Here is a 23,665-nt window from a genome sequence, read left to right on the forward strand (position 1 = left end):
TACCCATGGCATTGGGGCACCAGAGGTTCCCCATGGGCTGCAGCATGTATTGTGCCACTCATGGGAGCCCATGCAAAATGTGTCTGCAGACCTGCCATTGCAGCATGTGTGAAAAGCTGCATGCACCCTTTCACTACAGGTCAGTGCACAAGGTCACTGTAAGTCACCCCTATGGTAGGTCCTCCTAGCCCAGAGGGCAGGTACCTGTGTGAAGGCACCCTTGCATGAGCAGTCCTGCAAACTCCAGCTCTGTGGCACTGGACTTCTTAAGTGCGGGCAAGCCATTTTACCCATGTACTGGACACAGGACGAAGGTTCAGAAACATAACGGTAACTCCGAACCTGGGCATGTTTGATATCAAACATGTCGGAATCATACCCCAATAATGTTGCCAGTTTTGGCTGTATGATTCCATGCACTCTGGGGACTCCTTAGAGAAGACCCCCCCCAGTATTGCTCCTACCAGTCTTCTAGGGGTTTGCAAGCAGCCCACGCTGCTGCCACCCTCCAGGCTGGTTTCTGCCCTCCTGCTGCATAACCAGCTCAAGCAGGGGAAGTCAGAACAAATGATTTCCTGTGGTGGAGGGAACCAACACCCTCGCCTTATGGAAATAGGTGTTACATGGCTTGGGAGGGGTAGCCTTCCCAAGCCACCGGTATGCTTTGAAGGGCACATTTGGTGCCCTCTTTTCATAAACCGGTTTGCACCAGCTCTGGAGCAAATCTGAACAAAGGAAAGGGGAGTGACCACTCCCCTGTCAGTCACCACCCAGAGGTGGTGCACACAGCTCCTCCAGGTGGCCACTTGGTTCTGCCATCTTGAATCCAATGTGGACAGCGTCCCCTGGGAGCATCTGAGTGGCCAGGTCAGGTAGGTGACGTCACAGTCCCTTCCTGATAGGTGGTCACCCTACTAGGTGACCAATCCCCCTTCCTGGGCTATTTAGTGTCTTCCTCTTGGGTGGGTCCTCAAATTCAATATGCAAGATTCCAGCAGGACTCCTCTGCATCGTTTACATCATCTTCTGGCCCCTGAGACTTCAACTGGACCCTCCGGGAACTGACAATCTGCAACTTTAGCAATGACTCCACTCTGCAACATTGTTTCTCCGGCTCCTTCCAGCAACTGCAACGTTTCCTCGGCTGTCCAAACTCTGAGGGTGACGAGTCTTCAGCCTGCACAAGAAGTAAGAAGGAATCTCCCTTGGGCACCAACTGCAACAAACGCTGGCTACGTGGATCTGCTGTCCTCCAGAATTGCATGGATCCTGCATCACAGGAGGTGGTCTGGAGTGGTCCCCTTGTTACTGTCTACCAGCTGTCCATCGTGGGAGACTTTAAGCCCTTGCCTTTCCTTGCAGGACAGTAGTGCTGTGCACTGCTACTCTTGCAGCTACCATGGCTTGTTTGTTCCTCCTCCAAGGGATCTTCAGCTCCGTGTAGCCCCCAGCCTCCAGCACTCCTTCCTGCAAAGCATAGTCTCCTGCCTGCTGCTCCAGGGACGTGGGACTCCTCTTCAGGTGTGCTGATTGTGCCTCACTTCAACTCCTGTACCTGCTGGCCAGTGGGTTGCCTGTGGGGGCTGCCTCTTCTTCTTGTGACTCTCCCAGCTACTGAGGGTATCTCCGGACTCCCCTCCTTCGGTCGAGTCCCCTGGACCTTGCTGGTCCTCTTCAGCCTTGCTAACCCTCTTCGTTTCTTGCATTTGCCAAGGTTTGTTGGTGGTTTTCCAGTACCACTGACCGACTGCATCACGACCGCCAACCTGGGACTCCACTTGCATCACTTCTGGAACTCCTTCAGCTTCCTTCTACTGATTCCACTTCCTTGGATGGGGAACTGCCTTTCACATTCCACTTTTTTAGTATATGGTTTGGTCCTTCCCTTGGGCCCTCACTATTTGCTATTGCTTTTACCAGTGCCTATTGCTTTCTACTGGTTGCTAATGTGTATGAAATAGTGTGTTTACTTACCTTCAGTTGGGGGGTTGCCTATTGAGTATAATAAATTACCTTTTTTTTTGTAACACTGGGTGGGTCTTTTCATGTGTGTTGTGTAAATGCTGTGACTATAGTGGTATTGGATAAGCTTTGCATGTCTCCTACATAAGTCTTGGCTGCTCATCCACAGCTACCTCTAGAGAGCCCTGGCTTCCTAGACACTACCTACGCTTCACTAATAGGGGATTCCTGGACTTAGTATAAGGTGATATCACCATAGTTGCTCACCACACACCAGGCCAGCTTCCTACACCCACATCCCTCTCACTGTCTGGATCCAAAAAGAGCGTTGGCGTTCTACCTCAATCGACTAATGACGGTAGGCAAACAACTTTGTTAGATATGTGGGTGCGAAGAAGGGAAAGGTGGTGCAGAAGCGTACCATCTCAAGATGGGTACTGATCTGCATCAAAATTGTGCTACGCTTTGGCAAAGAAACAACTGCCTGAGGGCTTGTGTGCTCACTCCACCAGAGGAACTGCTACTACCACTGCGTTAGCACTTGGAGTTCCTGACCTGGACAACTGCAAAACACCAATGTGGGCATCCCTGCACATGTTCACAAGACATTACTGCCTGGACAGTCCAGTCCGCAGAGACTGCTACTTTGGTTATTCGGACCTGCAGAACTTTTAGTATGATCTCAGTTCGCAGCCTACCTCTGAGGATGTCATTGCTTGGGTAGCTATTCCAAGGTAAGAAATCTGCAACTAGAAGTCTCTATCAGATGAACAAGTTACTTACCTTTGGTAATGATTCATCTGGTAGAGACATGTTCTAGTTGTAGATTCCTTACCGACCCACCCATCCTCCCCGCTTGTGAACTGATTTCTAGGAACAGGGATTCCCCTTTCAGGGCATTAGCTCTGGCACACCTATTACAGTGTTCTTCATGGCTCTGTGCTGCTGGCGTGGAAATTCGTCAAAAGAAACTGATGTCAGTGCATCTTGGTGGTGCCTATGTATGACCCCAATGTCATCACAGTGACCACGATGCTGGCGATGGACGCGGAGTCGTCCAACGCAACCTGACGGTGTGCAAGGGTACTGCTCGAAGAAAAATCTCCAGATCCAGTCTGATACCTGGAGGAAATTCTAAGTTACGGAATCTGCAACTAGAATGTGTCTCTACCAGATAAATCATTACCGAAGGTAAGTAACTTGTTTGTTTGAATGCATACTGTCTGCTTTGCTGTGGCCTTGTCTCCCTTAAGGGAGCCGAGACCAATATCATAGCACTGTTCCCGCTGGATGGCCTGGCGGGAACTGCGTACTACAATGTTCTCGCCGGTCAGCCTGGTGGGAACATTGTAAGACACTCGTGGTGGGACCGCCAAACTCATAATAAGGCTCCAAGTCTCCTATCTGCTCTGCGCTTCTGTGATGTCCCTGCTGCAATGCTTCCTTGGCCATATATTGTAGCGGATTCTGCCCTAATTATCAGATCCTTCTTGCTATTATCTACCGGTTTACTTACTTTTTTTGCTGTTTTGAATATGTTTGTTGCTGAAAACCGTGTTATTCCTAATTTTTACTCAAAAACCCCCAATAGGCCAGTAAACGGGGATGGTGATATTGGCTGGAATTGATAATACCGGGCCCTAAACTACCACTCCATACTACCGGCCAATTCAGAATGAGCGCATTAATTTATCTCTGCGCATCAAATAAACACTCTGTGGTGCCATTTCATGTTGAAATATGTGCCTGACTCCAGTTAAAATTGATGTACTGAATACTTCGCCTAATGTTTTCTCATTTGCTGCTCCTTCTACTTCTCCCTCCAGACCGTGTGCCTTTAATTGGTTTAAGTCACTACTTGCTCTTTCATTACAAAGTACATGCTACTGACTACAGGTATGGGATCTGGTATAATAAAAGAAGAAACATTGCTCCTGGCCAGTCTTCAGACTAAATCAATTAAATATCAGCTCTTTTGAAAATACGTCTTCTTTTTATCGTAAGAGCTCTATTTTCATGAAATTCCTTGCGACTGCCAGCGTTAGATTCCGACTGCAGCAACAACTTCGAGTCTATCCTCTGACTGCACCCCTGTTGGCAGACGAGGCGGAGCCTCTGCTCCTGGCCGTATTTGCCCTGCTTCGCCCACGAACTGAGACCAGAACGTCACAGCAGCTGCGCAGTTACGACAGGCCCTGCGAAACGTGTTCCTTTGCCCCCTAGCAACATCCACATCAGACTCTCCATTATGAAATCTTTCTTGCCAGAGGACCTCTCTACAGCTGCACGAGCCACCCAGGATTTGAATGAATATCTATCATGCCGGTAGCCACTCTGGTGTCTGAGCTTGTAGTTGTGCTTCTCAGTCACGGGATCGACATCAAATTCATGCTATCCCACTTGTGTAGGGTGTCATGCTTTTTTTTTAATTCAAAGAGATCATCTGTTATCAGAAACCTTTTTAAACAAAGCATTTATAAGTGCAGTGTGTTCAGTTTTTTACTCCAGTTAGAATAAGAAGCTAGCTTTGATAGGCACATTGGCTCCCTTTGTTTCTTTATTCAAATACAAACTTTATTCTTTTGAATAAAGAAACAACAGTGAATCAGGTATAATGTAAGACATCTGTTATAGAGGAATGCCCCTTTAGATCAGTGTCATTTAACATTAATAATGTTTCACGCCCTTGAATACAAAAGCCAGTGTACCAGGATTTGCCGTTTTAATATTTTGACTCTTAAAAAAATCAGAATGTGAATTATTTATTTGCTTCACCTAACATCTTTAGGTGGCGATTTCTGAACCCGTTTATCGGAGGGGTAAGGTGCATTTGTTTGTATTGAGCTAATCACCTTATTTTTCCGCAGCTGCGATTCAGTTACTCTGCTGAGGCTGTCAATACGAGTGATGTGTGAAATGGGCCTTTATTTCCCCACCCCTAGACTTACATGGTACTGGAGGTGCTGGTAACTTGAAGGCAGGAAATTCTGGTGCATTACAAACTGGACCCCCAGCGTTTACCAAGAAGGAACAAGCATTGGCAAAGCCATTAAGTCTCGCCTTTTTTTGCTGTGGTCTGTAGTAGTGTAGGTGTTTATTTGTGAGTGAATAATTTTGAATGTTTTAATTGTTTAATTGCATACAATTATTTTCACTGGAAAGTTATGTTGGACCAGTATATTAATATTACATTAACCTCTCATAATGAGTTATCATAATATGCCATTTATTCGAAGTACAAATAACGTGTTACTAATGCCAAATTTAGCAGCACTCTTTTTATCGACCTCAGAAGGCTAAACCCTTGTGTTTACCTTGCCAAATATGTATCTTGGGTAGCTGACAACACTGATGTCAATACAAGCACTTGGCTCGCTGAGCGGAGATTGCTGTTCGGCTACTTTCATAGAGAGAGGGATTGCTGAACTGAAGGTCTGTGTCTGATGCCCGTACAGTCTTTAGAACCGAGCTCATACATTCTTTACTCAAGACACTTCCTGCTGTCAGAGTGCGAGGAAGGTAGAAGCTGCAGTGTACACTCAAAAAAGATCGCTGCTTCAGTAACATTTGCATTTAGTTAACAGCCAATGAGGCAGTTTTCCTCTGCACTTGCTCCTGTTTTCATTTTGCTCGTGTCAATGCAATTGAATATCCATTTCATATCTGGGCAGTGCTGCTTTAATGTCTCGTGTCTCTAGCACAGCTGCCTGCACGTAACAGCTCACATAATACAGGCCAGGCAAGGCCAGGCATGAGGTTTGGTGAGAAATGTAATGCAATAATGTGCAGTATATATTTTTTTTTTAAACCTTGACCGCTGGGAAAAGAGACTGGGACAAAGATCTGCTGTCATTTGCAGAAATGCAGTGGACACCAAATTGTGCAAGCGAACAGTATTAAAAAAAAAAAAAAAAAAAAACAGAGTAAAGCTGGGCTGCTTGACCGTGACTGCATAGCCCTGCAAAGGTGGTACTCTCCAAATGAGGTCACTTTAAGGAAGGGAGCAGCGATGTGAATTTTAATGAAAGTGCACCGAACAGGGGAGAAGCACACAAGGGAGTCAGCTGGAGAACACACGCACTGGTCAAGTGCTTTAACCCCTTCGATGCCAGGCCTTTTCCCCTCCTGTGCCGAGCCTTTTATGGCTATTTGGGGCAGTTTGCGCTTAGGCCCTCATAACTTTTTGTCCACATGAACTTTCCACGCCAAATTTGCGTCATTTTTTTTTCCCCAACATCTTAGCTATTCTAGGGGTACCCAGAGTTTTTGGGTTCCCCTGGAGGAGGCCAAGAAATTAGCCAAAATACAGCAAAACTTTCGTTTTTTAAAACAAAAAATGGGGAAAAAGGGCTGAAAATGGCATCAACAAAGGGTTTGCGGTGCTAAAGTCACCATTTTCCCAGCTTTCAGGAACAGGCAGAGTTGAATCAGAAAATCCAATTTTCCAACACAATTTTGGCAATCTTACTGGGACATACCCCATTTTTACTATTTTTTGTGCTTTCAACCTTCTTCCGGTTAGTGACAGAAATGGGTGTGAAACCAATGCTGGATCCTGGAAAGCTAAACATTTTTGAAAAATAAACAAAATTCTACAAAGTTTTCCTACAGAAAATAATAGCTGAAATAAAAAAATATTGAAATTGAGGTGAAAAGAACTGCAATTTTTCTCCACGTTTTACTCTGTAACTTTTTCCTGCGATGTCAGATTTTTTTAAAGCAATACACTGTTATGTCTGCTGGATTCTTCTGGTTGCGGGGATATATAGGGCATGTAAGTTTATCAAGAACCCTAGGTACCCAGAGCCAATAAAGGAGCTGCTTCTTGCAATGGGTAATCATTCTATACCAGGTACACAGCAATTCATTTGCTGAAATATAAAGAGTGAAAAATAGGTATCAAGAAAACCTTTGTATTTCCAAAATGGGCACAAGATAAGGTGTTGAGAAGCAGTGGTTATTAGCACATCTCTGAATTTCGGGGTGCCCATACTAGCATGTGAATTACAGGGCATTTCTCAAATAGACTTCTTTTTTACTCACTGTCTTGGATTTTGAGGGAAAAAATGTAGAGAAAGACAAGGGGCAATAACACTTGTTCTGCTATTCTGTGTTCCCCCAAGTCTCCTGATAAAAATGGTCCCTCACTTGCGTGGCCTAATGCCTGCGACAGGAAACGCAACATGGACACATCACGTTTTCCCAAAGAAAACTGACATGTTTTTTGGAGAGTGCCTAGCTGTGGATTTTGGCCTGTAGCTCAGTCGGCACCTAGGAAATCCTACTAAACCTGTGCTTTTTAAAAACTTGACACCTAGGGGAATCGAAGATGGGGTGACTTGTGGGGCTCTCACCAGGTTCTGTTACCCAGAATCCTTTGCAAATCTCAAAATATGGCCAAAAAAAACACTTTTTCCTTTTGGTGACAGAAAGTTCTGGAATGAGAGAGGAGCCACAAATTTCCTTCCACCCAGCGTTCCCACAAGTCTCCCGATAAAAATGGTACCTCACTTGTGTGGTAGGCCTAGCGCCCGCGACAGGAAATGCCCCAAAACACAACATGGACACATCACATTTTCTCAAAGATAACAGAGCTGTTTTTTGCAGAGTGCCAAGCCATGGGTTTTGGCCTCTAGCTCAGCCGGCAACTAGGAAAACCCACCAAACCTGTGCATTTTTAAAAACTAGACACCTAGGGGAATCCAGGATGGGGTGACTTGTGGGGCTCTCATCAGGTTCTGTTACCCAGAATCCTGACATGTTTTTTGGAGAGTGCCTAGCTGTGGATTTTGGCCTCTAGCTCGGCCAGCACCTAGGAAATCCTACTAAACCTGTACTTTTTTAAAACTAGACACCTAGGGGAATCGAATATGGGGTGACTTGTGGGGGCTCTCACCAGGTTCTGTTACCCAGAATCCTTTGCAAATCTCAAAATTTGGCCAAAAAAAACACTTTTTCCTCACATTTTGGTGACAAAGTTTTGGAATCTGAGAGGAGCCACACATTTCCTTCCACCCAGGGCTCCCCCAAGTGTCCCGATACAAATGGTACCTCACTTGTGTGGGTAGGCCTAGTGCCCCAATCACAAGATCAGAAGAGAAATGCAAATGCATTGCGCTGGAAGCTCAGCTTCCAGCGCAATGGGAGGTGGCCTCTGATGAGGTCAGCGCGCGATCGCACGCTGACGTCATCAGACGTCACTGGGGTGGGGTCGGGGGTGGAAGGGGAAGCGCTTCCCCTTCCAGCCCTGCCATGGGGGGGGGGGGAGTGGAAGCCCACGGAGGGAGAGCTCCTTCCGAGCTCCGGTGCTGTGACGTAATGGTTACATCCTCATCACAGGAGCACTGTGCTGCGGGATGTAACCATTACATCCGTGGCACAGAACCAGTTGACAAAAAACACAGCTTAGCTGCTGGTGCAAGCTGCGATGGGTGCGGGAGGGGGGCAGTGACATGGGGGGCAGTAACACAAAAAGGATATTGTTTACCTAATCCTTACAAAAGCAGACCTTGAGCAGCGAAAGATCCTGGGACAAAGATCTGCTGTCATTTGCAGAAATGCAGTGGACACTTCGCCAAATTGTGCAAGCGACCAGTATTAAAAAAAAAAGATCAAGAAAAAACAAGAAAAAAACTGAAAATAAAAAGTAAAACAGTTGACATAAGTGAATCCCATTCAAAGTGAAGCCATAAGAGCAAGACAAAAGGAAAAAGAAGTTTGGTCGCAGCCAAAGTTATCAGCAAAAGTGCAATTATCCATGTAACAGGGGCAATAGCCAAGGCAGGGACAAAGGTAAAGCAGTTACCAGCAGAAATAAAGGACTTTTGAAAGGCAAGCCCACGAACGAGTGATAGTAATGGGTGTGGTTAAAAACTCAGATACAGACCAACACGTCGGAAAAGCGGCGCATGCGCACTGCTATGCTTGACCTAAAAAAGCTACTTACCTGTAACTCTGGTTTTCCAGAAGTCATCTTTCATAGATACTCATCCTGAGTTATTCTCTTTTGCCACACTAGGAACCTGGTGAACATTTGATTTACAATACATTTTGAAATACATTTTAGTAGAAAAGAAAAAAGATTTTACACTCTTAGGCAATATATAATCCTATTTATGTATTTCACCAATCATCTAGGCCAGTGGTTCCCAACCTGTGGTTCGGGGACCCCTGGGGGTCCATGAAGCCTCCTCAGGTGGTCCACGACAGCTTAAAAATTGAATAATATTAACAGATTAGGTCCCCAACTTCCAGTAATGCCTCAGTGGGGGGTCCCCGGATTCCAATAATGAGTCATTGGGGGGGTCCCCTGGTTCCAGTAATTATAAAGTAGGGGTCCACAGAAGTCAAAAGGTTGGGAACCAATGATCTAGGCAACTGAAAGATCATTAGGTGGAATTGAATGAGGGGTAAATATATGTATATTTAGGATGATCCAGGACATTTTGCCTCATTCAAACCCCCTATCTAGTACAGAGACAGGGTAAAACGGCAGTCCTGCCCCTATTTTGAAGTCAAACGACGAAACTGAATTATGGAGGCTGTTGTGATGAATGCTAACAACCATACTAGGTAAGAGATCCTAATTTCTGCGGGCAAAAACTTAGCCTGAAAGTACAGGCCAACTTGAGGAATCACAGTGGAAATCAAACTTGGAATTACAGGTTCATAATTTCTGCGGCAATGGATCTTTCATAGATTCATATGCTTCAACTATTTCTCGTCACCAGATTGAGATCACTTGGTAGAAAGTTCCTAGTCTCACGACGGGAAATAATTCAAGCATAGGAATATATTGAAGATACCAATGCTGGAGATTCGATGTCACAGGTAAATAACTTTTTTACTTTTCTTCCAAACACCTTCATCAGTCCTCCTTCTCTCACAGAGAGATTAGTTTATATCATGAATGTGAGAGGAGCTCTTTAGTACTACCTTGGCAAATAGTTCTGTCTCAATTATGGAGCCAAACACACAAGTTAATGTACTTATAATCAGTCCACAGGCAAATGTGAGTCAGGCATTACCATATATTTTCAGAAGCCCAACAAGCCACTTCAATGACGGCTTCTCTTTTGGTATATATTGCTATAATTTAATGTACAGGCAGCCACGTGAAGATATGTTGATACCTATGCAATGCACGCCTCTTAACTTTACTCCGTAATAGACACACAAGTGATAAGTCTTCTTTCGCAGAAATGGGGCTACCATATTCAACCGCTCATGGGCCACTATCCAGGCCTGGCTCCTTGGATACCAAGATGATTGAAAGATATGACTGCACGTTTTATCAGGTGGCACTCCTCACCGCAAGACTTTGTCTGACCTCAGACCACAAGACACGTAATGCGTCCTTATGTCGTACGATACAGATTTACAACATAACCCTGCATTGATATTACTCCTCTCAAATCCATTGAAATAGGTTGAGGTAAACCTGGCTTGAGCAAAAGAGTTCAGAACACTGGTCCTTGCATATTGTGAATCATGACACAATTATTGAAATGCATTAAATATCATAAAAGGAAAGACAGTTAGTCGAAGAAGACATTGTCAGTTTATTCTTTGAATTTGACTAGTAGAGTGCTATAATACCGCTTAATATTAGTATGTTTTCATGTATGTGTGCAGGCAGTTAGCCCTCATAGAGCCATATTATCTCCCGTGAGGCTTGTTATATATCTCTAACAACATTTTGGCAGTTCGGGGCCTCCTGACATCTACAGACTAAAAGCATCACATATTTTTAAGTTGCATATGGCGTCCTACTGGATACATGATGATAAGATCTATGTTATGTGTTATATTGTCAAAATGCCTCTTCCCCGAGACTCGAAGGGCACCTTGGCCAAGACGCAGTAAAAGACGCCGTTTTCATGGGCAAGAAAGTAGAGGAAAAACGTGGAAAACACATAGATTGAGCAAAGCTTGATCTGTTTCTGCTTTTGCTTTCTTGAAACCCCCCCCCCAGGACTAGAGATTGCAAGGACAATAATATAAACACCAAAAGGCAAGCCAGGGGTGGCACTCACTCAGAATGCTAAATATTAATTAAAGTCAAACAATGGCACCCTCTTTATAATACATATAACAATTTTAGAGTAATATTGTTTGTGTTACTAATTTCTCATTACAGATAAGCAATGGCCCAGTATTCAGCTGCTCACTCCAAGGCGCTGCTGTGGTTCCAGGAGTTACATTTTCCTTCAGAAAGCACGACTTTGGGGCGTGCTTCATCTACCATGCTGGGATGCCTCCTTGCCGCCAAACTCTGGTAATCAAGAACAATGAGGAGCGGGAGGTCAGGTAGGTATCAGTTCACCAGTCATCATTTATGAGGTTGATATTATGCATTTCTTCTGGAGCGTTTAAAAAACATATTGATCAGGTTAAACGTATAGCTAATAGTTTTATTGATTTGGTGAGAAAGTATTATGTAGAGCTATTGCCCAATTGTTGGCTTGCGCTTAAAATTATAGAGATTGATTTTCAGTAAGTAATTAGCACTTTTTAAAGGTAGTGAAATGGAGTGTTGTGTAATTTAATGAATACTATCCCGTCTGCAAACCATATAAACTATATATCTTTAATATAAAATTAATGTTTTATCTGTCAGCCCCAGGAGTGTGTTGCTATTATATTAAATTGTCCTAATGGTACTGAGCAACAACAACCAGTTGCTGCTTCATCAAAGGATATAAACAACTCTAACCTGAATGTTTCTCCCAGTTACCACAGATGAAAACTCTGAAAGTTTTGTGGTCTGTTGAATTTTGAATTACATTTGTTTTTTCCATTAAATGAGGGAATGGCTTTTTGGGGGTTACATTTTTAGACTGGTGTGCCAAGTTAATGTCTAAAATGGGCTTCTGTCATGGTTGTATATGGTGTTTGATAGCCTATCAGAGCTTCTATCAGCATTATCTCACAATTACAACACTTAAAGGAAAGGTATATTGCGATGGCTCACACTAAATGGTCTAGTTTACCTCCAGTTATCCTTCCCCGTCGTTGAAGTGGGAGTCCCACGGTATCATGGAAAGCAGTATGCAACAACCACACAGGCTATGATGACAGTAGGCCTTGAATTTGCTATCCTATCTATATCCTTTTTGTTTTTTTGTTTTAAAAGTACCAAACTTGAACCATGACCAATCAGGCGACATCACCCTCTAGAACACTCCCAAGAAAGGCTCTCTCACTCAGATTTTCAGCACTAGAGTGGGTTATGCATCTTGAGACTATACAGGGAGCCTCTCAGGGTAGGAGGGTGGGTCTCAAGTAAATCTATAAAAGATACCAAAACTGGATAACTGCAGTTACTGGTGGCATGGATGTGGCCACATGCCCCCCACCAACCCCAGGAGTCAGTTCCTCCTGCTGTGCATATAGTTGAGCACTGATTTGTCATGTTACTTTGCTACCCACAGTCTTTAGCGGCAGCCTGATGTTTTGAAATGCTTTCTCCTGCTCTGGGCAGCTGTACAGAAGAGGGAGCCATGTTTATTTTTTTGTTCATCTGTCTTGTTTTTTTATCTATAAATATCTATTTAAATCATCTGGTTTTGTACACTGACATCAATTTGCAAGAGCAATCCTTTCGGTGGTAGTGTTAAATGCTCTGAGAATTTGTAAGTCCCTAAAATATTTAAATAAATATGAAGCAGCAATACAGGTAACTCATTTTATTATCCAGTATTGGCTATTTCATAGATTCACATGCTTGAATCAGAATAACAAGCAGTAGTAACAATATAGAGTACCAAAATGTTACTGGCTGGTATAGGTAAGTAACTCATTTTCATAGTTATGTGATCCCTTTAGGTGTGAAAGGTGCTCAGTCCTTGCTCTTATGATTTCAGAACTCCCTTAGGTAACTGTGAGCAGAACTGCACTGAAAAATCCTGTTAAAAAGTCATGCAGGTTAAGAGTGTGCCGATATCTTTTAACCATCAGAGCTCCAATATGAAAAAAAGGGAAAGAGATGTAAATGCTGAGCCCGAGCTGATGCTGTAATCATTTTAGAAGCAGCTGCATTACATTTCTGTGAGTGTAGTATCAAGGACACAGGGGATGTAGAGGGGATGGAACATTGTTTCTAGTACATGGGTTGTGTTTTGAATCTTTTTAACAAGGTATGTTACTATTGCTGTGCAAGTTGATATGATATTAAAAAAAGAGGGTTAAGTGCCTCAACTAGATCATATTGTGTCATTGGATTTGGTGACCACACAATTCAAAGAAAAGACAGAAAGGACGATAGCAGCTGTTTTGTTTGAAGAGAGACATTCACCCAAAAAGAAAGTTACTAATGGCTGGAGATTGGCCCTTGTGAAGAACATTTTGGCATTAGTGACTAGGTAGAATACTCTAGTGAGAGCAGATCTTCATTTTGCGAGCATGAGGAAATATTTAAGCTTCGACCAAGATCTGCAGGATGAGACTGTCCATGGCATCTCCTTGAGAATGTAGGAAATGGGGTAAACCCTACAACTCCTTCAGTTGATTGCTCTTCATATTTACATTTATTGAAAATTTATTCTGAAACGTTTAGGTCAAATGTTGACGTTTTAGACTTAAATATTGTATATTGAACATACATGCCTACAATAAAGTACAGACAAATATCTAAACTTATCTGAGTCCCACATATGTCTTTGACTAAATGCTGCATCTCAGGAAAACACTGTCCACTCAGTTTTACATTTCCTCTTGAATTACAAGGTGAATAACAGTGCCAAATAAATAAAGTGGAAAGGGAGACTATATAAAGGAAGACATAACCTATTAGCACAAATAATGGAATACCAACGGTCTTTCTAACCATCTAGGCAGATGGTAGGCTCATCAGGCAGCCAATTACAAATATCAGAAAAAAAAAATATTAAGTGCACTCTTGTCCAATCTCTGTCCCACTCTCCGTGGTCCCAGACCCCCTGCTGATCCAATAAATTCCTTGTTGCTTGAGGATCCAATGAAAGAGTAGGCTTTCCCCTCATATGTAATGCAGAGCTTAGCTGTTCCACATTGAAGCTTAATGCTCTGCTGCCATCAGGTTCTTATTTATAAACTGAAGCAGATTCCCTTTTTTCTGCGTGCTCCTGCTGAGGTCAGGGAGCAACAATATCTTGTTGCTTTAAAATTGTATTTGCTGTATTGGATTTTCTTTAGGTGACTGCCTCGCACTGCATGGGATATGCCAGTTTTATTTATATAATCCTGGCACCAGGTATTTACACTAATTCTTATTTTTTTTGAAGGTGAATTGCCCTGTGGACCTCTACATTTTTTGAGATCCCACGCCCCCAACACTTTATTTTTCAGGAACTGTGACATCAGTCGCTTGGTATCCTCAGATTCATGCTTAGGCATCATGTCAAGGATCCTTAGTTTTGTGGTTTGTGAGGCATTGCCAAGCACCTCCGTGTCTTGTTCCAAACAAATGCTAGCTGCTATTGCACAAATTCTGAATGTATTCTGTTGCTTTAGGGCATCATCCCAGTCTTTATCCTTGCCCTCCAAATTCATCAACCACTTCTCCAGCCCTCTAATATTACCCTATGTCTGTGTCACTATACCCTTTAATTCTTTCAGGCTTATCTTTTTGCAGGAGACTTTTTTCTCAACATTTTTGGTAGGCGCGATCAATTTGTGCAGCAAGCGCTGTGGTTGGAATTCACCATGGGTTATGTTGATATATTGAATGTCCTCCACTTCAACTTTTTACCTATGACACTGAGGTGAAGAGGATTTTCATAGGGCAAATCACCTTTTGTCTTTTCTACTTCATTTCTTGAAGTCGCATGAGTAGGGTGACCAGACATCCCAGATTTGCCCGCACAGTCCCGTTTTTTGAAGGTCTGTCCCGGCATCCCAACACTTTACTCTAAAACAGTAAAATGTCCCAGTTTTTAAAGGGAGTCAGTTGAACCTGTACATTCATCACATTGTTGTGCAGGCCCACATTTCAACCGGCCCTCCCAGAAACTTGGGACAGAAGTTTACTGGTTGAAACTCTCCTGCTGCTCTGCCTCGCCCCATTTAAGCAGCACAGCAGGATTTAATGGGGTGTGAATCAGGACTATAGTCAATCCCGGGCCCACCAGCAGATGGAACCTGGAGCTCTTCACAGAACGGGGAGGGAAAGTGTGAAAAAATGTGTGTGTATGTATGTGTGTGTGTATATATATATATCTATAACCTGATACCTAATTGGAAATTTAGTCCTCTTTCTATGTCTGTGCCCGTGTCCCAGTTTTTCGTTCGGAAAATCTGGACACCCTAAGCATGAGGATCGCCCTCCTGTAAACTAAATATTTTAGGAGAAAATTTCAAGCATGCAGTTCTCAGGAGGAGAGTATCACGTTCCTCACTCTTCTCACTGGACCACAGCCGGCAGGCATGGCTTGAGTACCTGGACCCTTTTACAGCCTTGCACCAACATGCCCTAATTCTGGCCTTGCATGACCACCACAATTGACAAGCTACAGAGCATGCAATACCCTTTGAATCCTGTTCCCAGAGGGGTCTCAGGAATACGTCAGTGGAGTCCTCTCCTCCCTACTCTAACGTATAGTTCTCATCTTTGGTGTGCGTCCTTTATTTAGATGCCACACGTGTGCCACAACCTTCTCATTTGGCTGACTCACAAATCAGTTTTGCTGACAAGCTTATGGCTATAGGATGTGTAGGAGCGCCCAGATCGGACCATCCATTGTTCCAATAGAAAGGTATGTTCAGGCTCTGTTCATTGCCCACTGCTGCCAGCAGTTCTCAGGAAGGAGCTATGCTACAGCCCCATGGAGTCATATTGGTCCTGGGAGCCTTACAATGTTGGCACACTCAAGGATGAAATATTAGATGAGGTATTCAATACTCTCCATAAGAGTGCCTAATACAAGTGTCTTTTTTAGCCTTTTTGGTGAAACATCAAAAAATTCATTTGCAGAAATATGAGAAAGCCTGAACGATTACAATTTCCTAGACCAGTTATTAAGAAGAATACACATTTGAAGGAAACTCTTTATCTTTCAAACAATAGTGTAGCAGAGTCTTTATGGTAAAGATTACTAATGCTACTAGTACATTTAATGTGTTCCAAACATTGCAGTTTACTATGCCCAAGAAGGAATCTACATCTATAAGTTTGAGAATATGTGCTTGATTTATATGTTGGCGGGAAGAGAACTCTGTTGCGGTGGAGACAGAGTTCCCTTCATGCCTACGTAGCAGTGTGAATGTCTAATTTAATGTCCGACAGAGCTGAAGTTTAGCCATGGTTGAGACTACTCCAACTCTGCCATGGTCAAACTTCTCCTAGGGCCCGGGGGTGTAAGGGCCGTCAGGGAAATGGCTACATGTTCGTCCACCCAATAGATGGGCAGAATTGTACTCATTTTTTACTGTTAATTGCTGCCAAGGAAAACCTGGAGGTAAGAAACAGGAAAAACATTACAAAGCTCCCTCCGCCACGGGAGAATACTCCCATGGCGAGGAAAGCTTTGTTTTTCATTACAAAAAGAAAATCTCACATGATTCAAGTTGGGTTTGCCTTTTGAAAGAGCAGAAAATAAGGCAGCAGTGACCTCACAAAATGGGTGACACATTTCTGGACCTGATACACAGTATCCAGTGGACTCCAGCAGATTCACAACTGAATCGCCAATGGCACCACCAAAAGCATCACATAGGAGCTGTTTATTTTTAAGTAATTTTCAGAAAGTAGCAGAACTGTGTTAGGTTCAAAGATGTAACCTTTACGGGAAGATAACGCCTTTGCTAGAAATTGTATTAATTCAGGTGTTATCTTGTTATTTTGAGAACCATCTTCAAGAGATGGAGCTTTCTGTAAGTGTGATACCTGTGACAAACATCAGCTCTATGTCCAGAGTTTCCTTAGTAGGAAAATAACGCTTTGGTGAAGGGGATTTTATGGAACTGGTCTGGGTAAGTTTCTGAATGCATTTCCAACTGTCACCCTTACTAAATATTGTGATACCCCTGAACTCTGCAATTATACTGATCATTTTGGCGTTTCCATTACTGATTCTTGGAACTCCTGCTCCACAGCAACCTCGTGCTGATGCGCGTTTCATATCTGCTGACCAAGCAGTTGTGTGGTTAATTCTTTACTTCCTTTCCAGTATTGAGCATTAAAGCCTAGTTTCCAAACAACCACTGTGCACACATTTAGATTACTCTGTAAAGCGCATCGCTGTAGTGTGTGCTGTGGAAGGGAATCAACCAGCAAAGAAAGGATGTAGGAGAGGTATTTAAATCATCTCAAAACTTCATTTTGACATTTTGTATTTTATCTGTTATTAGAATTTAACAATGATCTTCGCTGGTTCCTGCAAACTTTGCCAATCAACTATCTAGCCTTAGCTTAACACCCACAGTGACACCCATTACACTGAAAATGAGGTTGTGCACTGTGACATTTTGGTAGCAATTACAACCAACAGAAGGAGCAGTATGTTTCAGGCTATTTCTTTTAAGAAGCCATATATAGTATTTCACAATTACAAGGCTAGCCATTGGATGATTCATGTTTTATCCCAAAAGTACTTATGACATGTCTTTTAAAACTGGAAATAATTTTTGCTGTTGTCCAGATATAACAATTTTTACTTCATCCGAACAACCCATAACTCAAACAGAGCTTTGGAATTGTCCCTTGAAAATCATTTCCTTTCAGAGATTCTGATATCTCTTTTTAATGAATGGTGGACTTTCCTCAAGTGCTAAATCTGCTATTGTGTAGGTGGATAGATTTGTATATTTAAACTCTATTGCTTTGGATTTCAGGCTTGTCAGAGACTTTGTTGTTTCCACTAAAGGAAATACTGAATCACATGCATTTATAGGGCAGCAGTATGAACAACTTAACACATTTTTTCCCGGGACTCTTCCAGAGAAGATACAGCTTTGAGCCAGGAAGTACTACACTGTTTATTTGATTGTAGCCTAGTCTTTTTTTCTCCCAATTTTCTGACTTTGAAATTAGACTCCCAGCCAGTTACAAACGAGGCAGAGATGGATTAGATCATAAGAAATGTTACGCCTGGTCTCCTCCTCCTCCAAAACATAACCTGTTTACAGTTTGTCATGTTATGCACCCCTATCCTCGTAGCATTTTGAGTTCTGATTTAATTTAAATTTTTCTCTGGAAATCTGGCAAAGAGAGAGACACTGGGAGATGCATGTTGGTTCCCTGAATATCCAATTCAGTACGTACGTTCCCAGTGTTTGAGGACAAACTCTGTATGTATTCCCAAAGATTAAGATTTGTAGACTTGATGACAAGGCACAGGTGTTATTGCGCATCTGTACTCCAGTAAATATTTCTGATTTTGTTGCAAGTTTACAAACATCATTAAGACTCTTTACGTTATTTTTATGAAGAGCTTCCCATCCTGGCGATAGAAACAGTCTACAAGTTTCTGAGGATTCTTGTAAATGATCACCCACCCAGCTCATTTTATGTCTCTGTAGAAGGGTTCGAATCTGGTATTACCTCAGGGAAAAACTCCTCCCTGTGACCCCTAAAAAGCTGTGACGTCAGATACCAGGCTGTACTTTTAGCCACAGCTATGAGTGAGATAGACACTGAATAGCTGTGCTGCCTCAGGATACAGTGCCCTTAAGGATGGACCCTTCTTACCATCCATGGATGTCAAAGATTTTCACCTATGCCAGTGTGTTCAGCACATAATCTTATCCACTATATGGATACTTGCATGTCTTTAGTATTTGTATAGCACCAACGATCATAACAAAAAGCCAGTGGAGAGCTTTACAGTGCTAAGCAAAGATAGAGCCAACGAGGGGTTGGAGAGGTATCTGGGTTTTGGGAGCAGAAGTGATCTGTTACTGCCTGTGATATAGTGTTCTTTAAAGAAGTGCACCTTTAGCTCTTACCCAAATTGGAGCAGGTTCGGGGCAGCTGTGATAAAATGATGTGTTATTCTGCCTTCTTCACCCATCTGAGAGAGGTGGGAGATTTCCCAGACTGAATCCATGAATGGCTGTCTATTACCATATCTTCAGGTCCGATGAACACCACATTGACAAAAACTGTTGCTTTTAGAGTCTTCCAAGGGTGTAGCAGTGTCAAAACAGACCACGTGTAGCTCAGATGTTATGCTGTAAGTAGTTCTGTAAGACATTAAGTTCACCCCTAGAGCAATGATACACATGGTATAAGGGAGAGAGCTGCAAATTCTGCTTTTCTGAAGGAGTATTTTCAGTGGTATGGCAAGTGTACCTTGGGTCCATTGCAAGCAATGGAAATACCCCCTCACTTCTGGCTACCCAGTTAAATACCATAACAACAAGGGCTTGGTATGCCCATCAACCTGCTGGGCTCCATGCCCCTGCACCTGCTGCACCATTGATAGCTATATCCCTGGTTTCCCTTGTAGAAGGCCTTTTGGTCTTTTATATATAGATTTTCTAAACATTATTTAGATTTTGGTACTAGTGCAGAGAATTTGTTTGGAAGCTCCTGTGTTCCAGCTTACCTTTGGTTACTGTTTTCTTCGAGTTGTTATTGGAGGTATTGCCAGGGAAAATATTTCAAAGATAACAAGTCTGAAGACTCAATACTGTACATTAGATGAAAATGTATGCTTTTCCCTCTGCAGATTCTCTTGCCCTTCTGTTCCCTTGTGCTAATCTAATCGAAGTGTGTGTTCTAGATTGGAAAAGTCTGAAAACTGAGGGAATGACAGAGACAATTATACGTTAGCTGGTTATTTAATCCAAGCCCTTGTTTAACATGTTTGTACCTAGGTGTTGCTCACCATTATTCAAATAGACTGGGGCTAAGATCTGGATGTTTTCTGAGTTCTAATGATACCATCTTCTTCCTCTCACCTTTACAGCTTGGACTGCTTATATGTGAACACAGCCTACTTTGAGTTGGATTTCCAGGCTGAAGTACTGCGCCCTGGTGAACAGATGGAAGTCTTTATCACATTTTACCCTAGAGCAGTTGTTAAATATCGAGAAATCGTGCCATTTGAGATTAATGGACATTTCAGGCAAACAATTGAGATTCTTGGGCAAGGCACTGAAATGAAGGTAAGTCATAGAACATTATAAGACGCAGTCAAATAATTTACTTTATGCAAGATCTATGTACCTTGCATGGTAAAAAAGATGAGATCCTTTATTTTGTATTTTAGGCTTACTACCTGGCTATGAATATATTCTGAGTGGGCAAGTTCTTGATTTTAATTAGGTTCCGATACTTGGCTATATTTCTTGTCATTAAGCGGGGGGCATGGAGGAAGCTTAGCATTAACATTTAGGTACACCAGAACTTCAGTATCGCCAAATCTTTTAATTGTCTCTGATCCTCCATCTTCCATTTAGTTTTTATCCTTACAAGTCCCAGCATGCACAGTTGTTTCTATGGATTTTCTTTAATGACATCTCTTATTTCTTTATTTCTGATTTGATTTTTTTCTGCAGATAGTTGTTGATTGTGACTTTTTAAGAGGGGTAGTTTCTAGTCTGCGATAATGCCGATCAGCAATAGATGCAGCAAATTTCTGGACATTACGAGGCAGGTTGACTTAGTCTGTATGAAGTAGCAAATATCTAGAAGGTGCACTCTGATTTCTAGTTGTGTCTTTAAGAGGAATTAGACCACTCATAGTTGAGGCACAAGCCCGCAGATGCAGATATTGCTGGTCTTCAAATGAAAGACTTTACTCTACCAAATATGTTTTGTTGATGATGTTGGGAGCACCACAAATACATGTTAGCATGACCTGTACCAACACGCAGTTTAGAGATTGCATATTTAAACAATATTAAATTTAAATTCTTCTGCAGTAAAAGCAGCATCAAAAATGGCAAATGAAAACCAAATTCACCTACAAGCCTTGGGCCTAAAAACCTTAATATGGACTCAATAGTGAAGTGCTTAATGATGACTTTGATATCTCAAAAATCAACATTGAATGCTTCAAACTGTCTTTGGTGTCACTGTCATAAATGTGAATAAAAAAGAATGAATATGTGTAAGGCAAATACAATAAAAAGGAGATTACCCCAGATTTCTTTGCGAAAGGCATCCAATTTCCTTACTTCAATTAAGAAGAGTTCTTTCCTATAATGGGCTTTGTAGGAAAGTGCCCTTGCTGGTTTGGGTGCCCCCGCTTTTTGCCTGATATTGATGCCAACTTTGAGAGTGTGCTCGGATCCTGCAAACTAGACCCCAGCACCAGTGTTCTTTCCCAAAATCTGTACCTTTGTTAACACAATTGGCAACGCCCTGGCACCCAGATAAGTCCCTTGTAAATGTTACCCATGGTACCAAGGGTCCTGGGGCAAGGGAAGGTCCCCAACGGCTGCAGCATGTATTATGCCACCCTGGGGGGACCCCTCACCAAGTACATGTACACTGCCTATTAGCTTTTGTGTGTTGGCGGGGAGAAAAATGGTAACATGGCATCCCTCTCAGGGTGCCATGCTTACGAACCAGTGCCTGTGGCATAGGTGTGTCACCCCTCTAGCAGGCCTTACAGCCCTAAGGCAGGGTGCACTATACTACAGGTGCAAAGTTGCATGAGCGATATGCACCTACAGTGTCTAAGTCAGTTATTAGACATTGTAAGTGCAGTGTAGCAATATTGAGTATATGGTCTGGGAGTTTGTCATTACGAACTTAACAGCTCCATAATTGCTCCACTGAATACTGGGAATTTTGGTATCAAACTTCTCAGCACAATAAACCCTCACTGATGCCAGTGCTGGATTTATTGAACAGTGCACCCAAAGGGAATCTTGGAGATGTCCCCTGTATTTTACCCAATCCTTTAGTGCAGGACTGACTAGTCCATGCCAGCCTGCCACTAATAGACTAGTTTCTGGCCACATGGGGTGAGAGCCTTTGTGCTCTTGTGGCCAGAAACAATGCCTGCACTGGGTGGTGGTGCTTTACACCTCCCCCTGCAGGAAATGTAACACCTGGCGGTAAGCCTTAAAGGCTCAATCCTCTTGATAGCATGGCCCAGGGCACTTCAGCTAATGGAGATGCCCGCCTCAGACAAAGCCCCACTTTTTGCGTCATGTCCTTCAGGAAAATAAGGGAAGGCAGGGAGGAATGACCACCTCAGCTGGGACCACCCCTAAGGTATCTAGAACTGAGATGACCCCCTCCTTGCATTAATCCTCCATCTTAGTTTGGGAAACGGGGGCCAATAGGGTTAGGTCTGTGTCCCCCTCCCCAAAGGGAGTGGACACAGGAAGGGTTTAGCTACTACCCTCTGACCCCTGTAACACCCCTAAATCCAGGATTTAAGGGCTCCCCTGAACCCAAGTTGTCAGATTCCTGGCGACCTCAAAAGAATAAAGGACGACTGCTTAGCTGAAACCCCAGCAGAGAAGAAGGAAGATAAAAATTGACTTGCCCCCAGCCCTACTGGTCTGTCTCCTGCTTCAAGAGCCCTACAAAAGAAAGCGGCACATCCTGCGGGTCCAGCAACCTCTGCCAAGCCTCCAGAGGGCTGCGTGCATCACAGAGGACCAAGAACTCCTGTGGACTGTAGAACTGTCCAAGAAGAATCTGCATCTAAGGACTCCAGAGCCTCCCTGGATCCGCAAGTCCTCACACTCCACACCCGACGCCCACAGCCCGTGTCCAGGTGGCCAAACTGTCTAGAGGGGATCCCAGGGTGATTCCAAGCAAGTGGCCACCCTGGGTTGACCTCCTGTCCTCCACGACGATGCCTGCAGTGTGAATCCAGAGGACCCCCCTGACCACGCCAGCACCGGATGAAGATACCAGTCGTCAAAAGGTACACTGCACCCGCAGCCCCCTGGCCTTGGGAAACCCGACCTCCGGTGCAGCAACGTTCAGCAGGCAGCCCCCCTACTTGTCCAGCCTGTGGTTTTCCGGAGCCGACCCCATGGACCCAGCCTGCAACATCTAAGTGACCCCGGGCTCCCCTCATGGGAAAGCGTTGGGAGCCCGACGCTGTGTTTACACCCAGCACCTGGCTGCTTCTGCGCCACTGAGGGTGTGTGATTGGTGCCAACCTGTAGCCCCCCCCCCCCCGGTGCTCCTCTTAACCCCTCAGGTCTGCCCTCCGAAAACGTGAGTACTTACCTGCAAGCAAGCCTGATTCAGAGTGCCCCAAGTCTCCATAAGAGCCTATTGTAAAACCGGCAGTCACTTTGACCTCTGCACCTAACTGGCCCTGTGTTGCTGGTGGTGGGTGTTTGGGGATTGACTTGATCCCCGACTGAAGGACATCGTAACCCCTGGAGACCGGAACTGTAAGTCTGGTACTTACCTCTAAAACTGTACTTTCTTTTCTTCCCCTGTCCACTTTTGAAATAGATATTCTCTGTTTTCATAAAAACTGATCTGATAGAGACTTATAATTGCAGATTCCTTACCTTAGAATTTCCCCCAGGCGTCGGACTGGATCTGGAGATTTTTCTTCTAGCAGTATCCTTGCGCGTCGTCAGGTGGTGTCGGTCAACTCCGCTGGCATCAGTGGTATCGTGGTCCGCAAAGAACGTGCATTGCCAGCTGTTTTATGCATTGGACTTTCCAAGGCGGCACTCGCTCGGTGACGCTTTTCATCTCAAGTGGAACTCAAGCCTCCTTTATGCCTTCCTGCTTATACCACTTCTGTCCATCTCTCGATGGGTACTAATTGGCATGAAAATGTACTACACT

At 43.6% G+C, this 23,665-nt stretch overlaps 1 protein-coding gene across 2 annotated transcripts in view; it reads left to right on the forward strand.

The window, feature by feature from the left end:
- HYDIN (HYDIN axonemal central pair apparatus protein) overlaps positions 1-23,665 on the forward strand; it is a 2,122,366-nt gene that overhangs the window by 2,012,419 nt on the left and 86,282 nt on the right. For both annotated transcript variants that reach the window (XM_069217473.1, XM_069217472.1), the window contains 2 exons: positions 11,102-11,271; positions 19,851-20,049. In XM_069217473.1, the coding sequence (XP_069073574.1) occupies positions 11,102-11,271; positions 19,851-20,049 (369 nt within the window). The remainder of the gene's footprint in view (positions 1-11,101; positions 11,272-19,850; positions 20,050-23,665) is intronic.

The sequence above is a fragment of the Pleurodeles waltl genome, chromosome 12, assembly GCF_031143425.1.
Source record: "Pleurodeles waltl isolate 20211129_DDA chromosome 12, aPleWal1.hap1.20221129, whole genome shotgun sequence".
Taxonomy (NCBI): domain Eukaryota; kingdom Metazoa; phylum Chordata; class Amphibia; order Caudata; family Salamandridae; genus Pleurodeles; species Pleurodeles waltl.